The sequence below is a fragment of the Sinohyriopsis cumingii genome, chromosome 3 (genome assembly GCF_028554795.1).
Source record: "Sinohyriopsis cumingii isolate HCF-2022 chromosome 3, ASM2855479v2, whole genome shotgun sequence".
Classification (NCBI taxonomy): domain Eukaryota; kingdom Metazoa; phylum Mollusca; class Bivalvia; order Unionida; family Unionidae; genus Sinohyriopsis; species Sinohyriopsis cumingii.
The window spans coordinates 20,927,038-20,938,058 of NC_142963.1; the positions used below are offsets into that span (position 1 = coordinate 20,927,038).

The 11,021-nt window shown below is 32.4% G+C and overlaps 1 protein-coding gene across 1 annotated transcript in view; it reads right to left on the reverse strand.

The window, feature by feature from the left end:
• The window catches only part of LOC149802515 (phospholipid-transporting ATPase ABCA1-like), a 50,241-nt gene extending 41,639 nt beyond the window's left edge, over window positions 1-8,602 (reverse strand). The window contains exons 1-8 of the mRNA XM_089951527.1: window positions 8,538-8,602; window positions 7,738-7,934; window positions 3,084-3,289; window positions 2,676-2,844; window positions 2,151-2,418; window positions 1,699-1,797; window positions 906-1,136; window positions 211-389 (exon numbers count right to left, since the gene is read on the reverse strand). Of these exons, the coding sequence (XP_089807653.1) occupies window positions 211-389; window positions 906-1,136; window positions 1,699-1,797; window positions 2,151-2,418; window positions 2,676-2,844; window positions 3,084-3,289; window positions 7,738-7,934; window positions 8,538-8,602 (1,414 nt within the window). The remainder of the gene's footprint in view (window positions 1-210; window positions 390-905; window positions 1,137-1,698; window positions 1,798-2,150; window positions 2,419-2,675; window positions 2,845-3,083; window positions 3,290-7,737; window positions 7,935-8,537) is intronic.
• Between the last annotated feature and the right edge of the window lie 2,419 nt (window positions 8,603-11,021).

Here is an 11,021-nt window from a genome sequence, read left to right on the forward strand (position 1 = left end):
ACCCAATGTTCATTATGTTTGCAAATAGCAGTAAAATATTATTGTAAATGCCATTTTTTGTTTTTGCTTTGCAAGAGACAATGCTTAGAATATTTTAAACTGCTAATATTTTCCTTATGCAAGATTGTAACTTTCTAGCTGAAGCATGTGATTAAGGAAACATGATTAAGCCCCCGTGACAAAACTAAGACAACATGATGTAAGACCTACCGTACTCTGCTGGGTTTCCTAGTACATTCAGCTCAACATTCGCTCGCAGTAGTGCATTGTTTAGGGCATTAACAAATGCTGGCATCGCATGGTACCCTTTGTTATTGAACCAAACTTTGGCTGTGAGATTTGATGTGGACAGTGAGTCTGTTGCTGTTTCAAAGGACCAGCCGCCATACCTTCAATATCAACAATGACTTAGATGAATACCTAATATGCAGTTTTAAATAGAGTAACATATGAGTAAGCAAAGTTATTATATATCAACATCATAAAATAAACAGAAATAAGACATTTTTTAATGTTATTTACATTTATTAGCCTATGCTAATATGCTAAATAAATCCTATTTCATATTGAAATATACTACAAAATAAGTCATGTAGGAGCATCACTGAGTAATACAAAGTATTAACAGTCAAATTTTCAACACATCCCATACATAATTTAGGAACTTTTTTACTAATTAAATATGCCACAATATTATTCAAATCATGTCAAAAGCATATTGGATAAAAACTAATTTAAATCTAATGTACTCTGTGCATAAGCAACGGACAGATTTAGCTGGGATTAAATATAGGCAATATATGTGATTGCTAAATTCTTCATTTCTAGAAGTAATGGTTCTGTCTCCTAGGTGAATTTAATGTCAAATTTACAATAAACATATTTGGTAAAGAAACTGATGAAACCTTTTCTTCGTGAAATTAAAGAAGGTGTCCAGAAGGTATTTCTCGATATTATAGCCAGAAAGATTTTGGAGAATATCAGTCGTGATTGTACGCCTTTGTGGAGGTGGTACACCTGCAGCACCTTCATCACACATGTAACGGTAGTCATCACATCTACATGTTGCATTGGGATGGGCAGTATATGGTGGTTTCGTAAATGCACTATCTCCTTGGATGCATTCAAATAGGAATCTTTAAAGAAGACATTTTAAAAGAATGGGTTGCACAGCATTTTACAAGCTTCAATATTCCCTTTTGCATTTACCTTTATTACGTGTATCTTAATATACAGCCAGCATTTGATGCTACATGCATAGTTATTGAGGAAATTTATCCAAATGAATTTGTGTAATTAGCATAATTAGTAAGGAATCTAATTCCAAATTATACTACTGTCAAGGTTAATTGTTACTCATGTGTTTTAATCAGGCAATTACAAAAGCACAGTAGTATTTGATATGTATTTGGCAAGGGTCTGATATAATGCAAACACATGTTAGTTTGTTTTAGTTTTTGTTTGCCTACTAAAGGAAGCAAAAGTATCCTTAATTATTCATTTGTTAGAAAACACATGTAATCAACATGCAAGATTATGAATTATACAACAGTCCCTCACAATGTCATCTCAAAAATATAAAAACAGATTCACATTTAAATGGCAATAAAACTCAATGTAACGTCAAATATAAATGAAATATGCAAGAGAATTGTTTCATTTGAAGGCATAGTATTGTCACACATCCATTCAATTTACCCTAAAGTTTCATGGCTTTTCATGCATGTTGTACCAATCCCAGGATTTTGTACGAACATGTCTATAACTCTACTAGCTAAAGGATCATCAACAGGATCGCTGAAAGTAAAAGAAATTAAGAATTTTTTTATTTTGTAGTTCAACAGTGTTCAGTAAGGGTTGTAAAATATACAAAAATGTAACAAGTGGCATTCATGAGTATTCTATTGATCTTCTGCATTGACTGTGCGGATGAATTTTAAAGTTTGACATTGTGGTCATCCCAAATTTTATGTACATCTCAATAGATCTACACACAGATTACTGAGAACAGAGGTCAAATAGATTGAAACATGTTGCTTTACTTTCAGGCAACAATTTACAGCACAAATAAATTATCCCTTTCTAAATCAGAAGAAGGACATCTCATTATGTGTTAATTAATTACTATTATGAATATACATAATCCTTACCTCACAAAAACATAGCTGTTAGGTCCATATATTGGGGGTGTAAGTAAAAGATTCCTGGCCTGAGAGTAATCGGGGGTTATGGCTTGCAAACCCAGTGCTGTAGCGAACATGATAATTGGAAGTAGAAGCACAGATGCGATCATTCTCCAGTCACGACGATAGTGGTGAAATCGTTTTGATATTAAAGCTCCAAGCTGCTGGGACTTCAGTGCACAGCCTGTTGCTTTAGGAGGTCTTCTTTGGTTTCTTTCTATACTGACAGTTGTAACTGTAGATTAATTGATTAAAAGTAATTAGCAATTTTGCTTCCTGTGATGGACAAAACTCAGTGTACATTATACTCAAATAATTTTTTAGATGTCATCACTGTGAAAATAAACCTTACCACTGTTACTTGTGACATTAAACTTTTAATATTTTAGCTATCAACACAGCATATGCTGGTTACTTCCGTGTAAATATCAAATGAACAATAAATTAAAGAAACATAATCATTAAGAAAGGACCACTCTAATAATAGTCTACCTTTCTGTTGTTTTTCATTTATTTGATTGCCTCCTCCTCCTCCTTTCATTTGATTACCGCCTCCCTCTTTCAAATCCAAACTCTTTAGACTGTCATCCATTGCTGCCCTTATATTTTCTGGGGTGAGAGGTTGACCCACATCTGCCACAGAGCTTACTTTCAGGAAAACCTGTTCAAAACAAAGTAACACATTTCTTGAAATCATGTTTGCAACATAACAGGTGACCATAAACACCTTGTGAAATTAAATTCTGCAAATATTTCACATTTCTTTGATGCAGCATCTTGATTTCCTAATTAAAGTCACATTATCTTTAATTTCAGTATCAATTTGCATCCATTCGTCTGTTACCTTTTTAATATCTTTAACCTTTATCTATTGACTACTGTTTATATTTGCATACTAACCTCATCCAGTGTTGGGCCTGACAGGGCATATTCAGAAACATTAAGTAACTTCTTGTTCATTTCCAGGTCAAAGAAGAAACGTTCAAACTCATTATACTGTGACTGAATTGGTAGGATAAAGGTATATTCATTGTTCACCACCTTGACCAGTTTAGCATTTGGAACTCGTGCTTGTAACAAAGCAAGTATCAATCTAACATTTTGATCTGCAAATAGAGTAAAATAGTAATTAGAATGAAATGATCTGCAAAGTAATTAGAATGAAATGATCTGCAAAGTAATTAGAATGAAATGATTTATAGTGAAAGGGCTCTGGATTGAAGATGTATTGTCTTATTGGAAAATTTTAATTTTTTTTTCTTCTATTTTACATATTTTTCTGTTAGCATATCATTAAACATCTTTAACTTTTTGACCTGTTCAGTATTCAAGATGAAAGGAATAAATAATTACAGGGCTTTCAACGATATATAAAGCAGTACTTACAACCATCTTACTGTACAACTACTAAATAATGATACTTTTGATCTTACTGTCATTGTGCAGATTCATTGTCACGATAAGTCTATATCCACTTCCAACACTTTGTTTAAGGAATAACGAAGAACCACTGCAGAGAATCTTTCCTTTGTGCATTATAATGATTCTGTCACCAAGTATGTCAGCCTCATCCAGGTGGTGTGTGGAGAGTAATACTGCACAACCTAACATCAAATAAACAAATCATAAGTATACTGGTTCCTGTCAGAAAGAAATAAAAGATTCTCTAGACGCTGACAAACATATTCTTGACTTAATCATTCTTGTATGGCACATAAGTCTGGTCAGCTCTGAAATTATTTAGATTCATAAACAAAATAATGATAACAAATTTCAAATCGATTAAATTTTGTAATTACTCAATTCTGGTTTTGGGCCATCTGTTTTCAAAGAAATGATTGGTTCTTTACATTCAGAGTTCTCTGGGTACAGAGTTAGTAACCATACTACAAATCATGCACAAAATGAAGTATTGAGAATATATTAATGAGAATGATTAAAAAAAGCTATAAAAAAACTTATTATCAATCATTGCTTGAAAACAAAAAGACCAACATAAGCTCCATTTGGAAAGTCTTCAATGAACTTACTGGAGGAACACACAAAGATCAGACAAACAAAATTCTCTCACTTCTGGTAAATGACACCATAGTAACTGATGACACTAACATTGCAAATGTTTTCAATGATTTTTTTCCCCAACATTACCACAAAATTAAAAGAACCAGTGATAGAAAACAACTTTAATGAACTGAAAAAGTTCTGCAGCAGCAAAATCTCTAAGGAGGTATGTTTCTCTATCCAACCAGTATCAAAAAACTGTTAAAAAATGTCTCAGTGAACTTGATACCAAGACAAGAAAGCTACAGGACTTGTTCAGATTGGTCCATGACTCATTAAAACTTCTGCCTTGGCTATTATAGATAGCATAACATTCATAATCAAATATTGCAACCTCATCTCTCCCCAAAATATGGAAAACTTCAAAAGTAACTCCTATTCACAAATCTGATTCTAAGGATGATGCTGATAACAACCAACCAATTTCAATACTACCTATCTTGTCAAAATTGATTGAAAAACATTTCCATGACTCATTCATGTCATATTTAACCAAACACTTGCTGTTACACCCTAATTAATCAGGCTTTAGACAGAACCATTCCTGTGAGACTGCCTTGATCTCCCTAACTGATAAATGGCTTCAAGCACTTGACCAAGGTAGAATAATAGGAACTGTATTTGTAGATTTCAGGAAAGCTTTTGACATGGTGGATCATGAATCCTTTTGAAGAAACTGAAAATCTACCAATGTGCTTAAAGAACAATCAGATGGTTTACTTCTTACTTAAGTGAGACAACAAAACATGTTTACATAAATAATGTTCTGTCTGAACCTGGAACAATTAGATATGGAGTACCACAAGGCTCAGTTCTAGGTCCATTACTATTCATGTTATTTATTAATGGCCTACCACTTTTACTAAGAGACACAACATTGTCAGACATCCAAAACACAAACCTCCAAATGGTGCCTGAGTAATGACCAGCACAAAGTCATTCAAGAGTTAGGACTGTTCCATTAGAATATATTCAAATTCATTCAAGAGTTAGGACTGTTCCATTAGAACATATTCAAAGTCATTCAAGAGTTAGGACTGTTCCATTAGAACATATTCAAAGTCATTCAAGAGTTAGGACTGTTCCATTAGAACATACTCAAAGTCATTCAAGAATTAGGACTGTTCCATTAGAACATATTCAAAGTCATTCAAGAGTTAGGACTGTTCCACATATTTGCATCCCAGGGAATGTAAGTTTAGTCTGTAGTAGTCATCCATCCATACGATTTAGAGTTTTATATCATCTTGATACGAACTCTGGATAATTCGAGTACCCTGAGATATTTTTAACTTTAAAAAAATGCCGTAAATTTATAACACATATGTTTAAAAGAAACAACCCTTATCTTAAATTGAGTGCAATTCATATCAGTGACTAAACACATACAAAAACCAGTACAACTATATTTTTATACAAATTTTCCTCATGTTTTGAGTACATTTTGTCAAAGGTTGTTACTTTTAAGGAGAGGATTAAATGCATGCTAGCAAACACCTGAATATGTTGACTGAATACAAATTTATTTGTCTGTCACAGGTAGTTGATGTAAACTTGATTTCTATTTATATTATTTATCATTTGCATGGTGGTACAAATTCATAAGCTGCTGTTAAGATATTGCCCATTAGAAAGTCACAGTTCTGAGTAAAAACATTTTCAGAAATGCATTATTGAATACATATTGTTTACCCAAGGCAGCTTTTTCTTAAAACAATGTGAATAAGTTAGCTTATAATAATAATAATAATAATAATAATGAAGACTTTATTTAGAGAAGGTAACTCAGTTAGTTACAGAACTAATCTACCTTGAGGCCTTCTATCTGTTATGTACAATATATACAGTATATACAACATGATGTGAAGAGTCTGGCTTGACACTAAATAATTAAGTAATTTTAAAATTTAAAGTATCAAGCCTGGAACACATGCACAGACATCAGTAAAAACATAAACATATATAAAACATAAAATATAATTTTGCATTGAAAAATTCAGCTACGAAAATGATGTAAAATTACAGAAAAGCAGGCGGTATTTTTTGTACCAGAACTGTTAAATTTTCTAAAGATTTAATACATTTAAGACAGTGATTGTGAAAAGATGAAATGCTAGGAGCCTGCCTTATGTCACTGGGAATGTTGTTCCATACCAGTGGACCAGTATATTGAAAACTTTTTTTAAACAATTCCTTCTTTGGCCTTGGTATAATGTAATTTTTTCTTCTTATGGACCTTAAATTTGGAGTGCCATCAGCATCTCTTTGTTGAAAGATATTGCTTAGACAGACAGGAATGGCTTTTCTGGATACTTTATACATCAATTTGGCCTTTCTAAGAAATATTCTTTCATGTATTGTTAAATCTTTATATTATTCAATGCAGCCTGGAAATTGTCTATACTTTGAGCTAGATTTAAATGGCAAGCCCTCTTTTGGAGTCTTAAAAGTGTTGTTATGTTTGAATTAGAGGTATTACCCCAAATTACATTACTGTAGTCCAGATATGGCTGAATATAACTATTATAAAAGATGACCCTATAGTGAAGAGGAATGTATGTTTTGATTTTACTCAGTAGCCAAATATTAGAATTAACCATTGTTGAAATATGTTTAGTGTGAATACACCAAGTAAGATTGTTATCTATGAATACACCAATAATCATATTTAGGCTCACATTGTCAAATAGAACCTGGAGTATGTCACTATCTAGCCTTTTTGTTTTTGTTGTGTTGTAACTAGTAGGGCTTCATTTTTTCTGTATTTATGATCATACTATTTTCCATGCACTATACTTTAAGTCTGTTGAGAGCATCTTGTAAGTTATTTTCAAGTACTGTTTTGGTTTTACCAATCTCAGACAGTGTAGTATCTCTGCATAGAGGTCAGTGGAAGAAATTGAAGTTCCAATCTTAAGAGGTAAATTGTTGATTAACAGAATGAATAACAGAGGCCCAAGGATAGAACCTTGTGGTACTCCACAATTAATATTTTTACTTTCAAAAAGTTTACCATTTAAAGATACTTTTTGCACTCTATCAGTTAAGTAAGAAGTAAACCAGTTTAGGGAGTTTTCACTGCATTGATAGATTTTTAGTTTTTCAAGCAAAATCTTATATTAATACATGAGATATAACATTTGATGAACATTACGATAATAGGATATTAAGGCTGTAAGTGTGACAGGAATCTGAACAGAATTACAGACTAGTAGTTTAGGGAGTCGTAGAAGCTTTAATTTGACTAATTTCAGCAGAATGCCGCATTTTCCATATATATATATATATATATATATATATATATATATATATATATATATATATATATATATATATATATATATAATTTTCCTTACGTCCTTAACTGATTCTCCTTAGAACTTGAGTTAATGTAGTTGCATTGTTTTGAAGAGAGCAAATCATCATAGAATTAATTATTACATAGAATTAATTACTACTACATTTGCCTGTAAAATATGCGATTTATAACTACCATTTTTCCTGAGGGTGATTAAATTCCAAATTGCTCTACGACCATTAGGATCAATTCCACTGGTTGGTTCATCAAGAATAACGACTTCTGATCCACCCACGAAAGCTAGCGCTACACAGAGTCTTCTCTTCATTCCTCCTGACAAGTGCTTTACTAGGGTATGGCGCACATACCACAGATCCACATCTTGGAGGAGCCTAGAAGAATAATTTTAATTTAACTTACTTTGAAATAACCTGTATTAGAGCCATGAAATACAAATTAAAATAACTTTTTATGAGGCTGTTGTTCTATGTTGTCTGAGTGAAATATTAAGGTAACTTCATGTTACACTGAGGTACATTACACAGAGGTACATTACACATTCTCTGCTTGTTCAAAAAATTATTGCAATCTATGACCATACATACTTTTTGAAATGGAATATGTTGTACTGAAGCAACCTTTATTAGGTAACCACTATCACTACAACAATATCTTTATTAACATGACCTTCAAGTCCAACCCTACACTGCTCCAGTTTTCATTTATGGTGTGTCCCAAGAGGTTATAAATCTATAAACAGTTGAATGTAATTGCAAAAAGAAAATCTTAATAAAGCAAGTCTAAATTCTACATGTTTCTTTAGCAAGAGCAGAACTGCTTAGATTTAGAGTATGAATTACTGAATGTTTTCCAACAGTATCACTTAAACTGTAATGAGTAAATATGCTGTAAAGAAGAAATTTTAATGGAAATATTTACTGACTCTTTTGCACATGACATGTAGAAGCTTAAATTTAAATTTATCAGACACGTACTGTTTAATTTCATCCTTCATGGCAGTCCCTGATCTGCTAGACTTGATAGAGGCATAAAACTCCATGTGCTCAATCACGGTCATACTATAAAATAGATAACCTAAGATTAACTGACACAGTCATACTAAGAGATAGATAGTAACCTAAGATTAACTGACACCGTCATACTAAAAGATAGATTACAACCTAAGAATAACTGACACAGACATCCTATAAGATAGATAATAACCTAAGATTAACTGACACAGTCATATTATAATATAGATAGCAACCTAAGATTGACTGACACGATCATACTATAAGATAGTAACCTAATATTAACTGACCTGGTCATACTATAAGATAGATAGTAACCTAAGATTAAGTAAACTTATCATAGCTGTTTTTTCCTAGTGGCCATTGAAGTAGTCCGGTAAATGTTACTGGTAATTCAAATAACAAGAATAAGTTATTGTTCATAAAGGAAAATCATTTGACTGTACATAAATAGCTTAATATCGAAAAATTATTTATCAGGGAAGCATTCTCTAAGTCCATTTTAGCTAAAGGAAACTATTGGTTTAATACATAGTAAGATAATTTATTAATTATCACCATGGTGATGGAAAATAAATTCATTTTTCGGTATCATACTTACAAGGTAAACAGTGAATTGTGCTGAGGGCATATTCCAAGACAATACTTTGCCTTTTGTTGAGGACGATTATTAATCAACACCTCTCCTTGTGATGGTTTTAGAATTCCAATCAACATATTTCTGAAACAAAGTTGTAATTCTTGTAAAAATAAATGCAAATACATAATCTTCAATGAAATTTGCCTGACAAAAAACACGATGAAGCATATGCAGAGATACAATAAGACAAGATAAGATCTTGCAAGTTTTATTCTTTGTATCTTTGTATATATATATATATATATATATATATATATGGTTTTGCATACACAACTCACATCAAAGATGTCTTTGCTGCTCCATTTTGACCAAGCATCACAGTGACATGACCACTGTAAATACTGATATTCACGTCATCAACAACCGCCCCCTGTTCCTTTGAATAGACTTTGCTGAGGCCTCTAGCAGACAGTGCTTCCCTCAAACCTGCAACCACTGGTTCCCTCAAATAACCTTTAACCAATAAAACTTCAAATTCATAAAAATTCGTATAATATTTTTTAATTTACAATGTTCTCGTACAATCAAGAAAAGAAGATTTATTGAGTTTGAGGATATTTGAACAAAAGAACTTGTTCAAACATGCCAAATATTAACCAAATACTAGTGATATCAGAATTACATGCATGAACTTGTTTTCAGGAAAATACATTGTCTGTCTGTTTTTGTGAGAACATAGTCTTATTCAGATTTAGGTCTTGATTATAGTATTTTCAATTATGAATTAGATTACATTAATAAAATTGTTGAATATCTGCCAGGACAAACAATGCCAGAAGGTTTGAATGGCTAATATCCATTTAAAGTACAACATATGATATATACCAAATCATCCAACATAATGTCTAGACAGCAATTGTTCCAATCTCAAGTCTGTTGTTTTTCATATTTTCTTTTTTGTAAAACACTCTAGTGTCAGGAGATGAATGCAAAAGTAGCTTTTATATGGCCGTATAAAATGACATTGACAAAATATTAAACATGGAGAGAAGCTTCTGCAGTAGTTTGTTCTGGCATAGGTTTTATATTTTGGCACATCAATTGTGTGCATCATGCTCTGTCTCAAATATGACAGTAATAGTCATATAATAGATAACTACTCAAAGATAAAACAATATCAGTCTAAGATATATTTTATAACAGAATTTCATGATGATTTGTTAATGATTTGTTCCTTAGCAATTTTCCCACTTTCATACAAAAGGAAGCCTTGAATGTTCATGATAAACAGGCAGACTTTGTAAGGATGATATGACTGTAGAGGTTGTTACAATGATCATGATACACAGGCAGACTTTGTAAGGATGATATGACTGTAGAGGTTGTTACAATGATCATGATAAACAGGCAGACTTTGTAAGGATGATATGACTGTAGAGGTTGTTACAATGACCATGATACACAGGCAGACTTTGTAAGGATGATATGACAGTAGCGGTTGTTACAATGATCATGATGAGCAGGCAGACTTTGTAAGGATGATATGACTGTAGAGGTTGTTACAATGATCATGATGAGCAGGCAGACTTTGTAAGGATGATATGACTGTAGAGGTTGTTACAATGATTATGATAAGCAGGCAGACTTTGTAAGGATGATATGACTGTAGAGGTTGTTACAATGATCATCATAAGCATGCAGACTTTGTAAGGACGATATGACTGTAGAGGTTGTTACAATGCTCATGATACACAGGCAGACTTTGTAAGGATAATATGACTGTAGAGGTTGTTACAATGATCATCATAAGCAGGCAGACTTTGTAAGGATGATGTGACTGTAGAGGTTGTTACAATGATCATCATAAG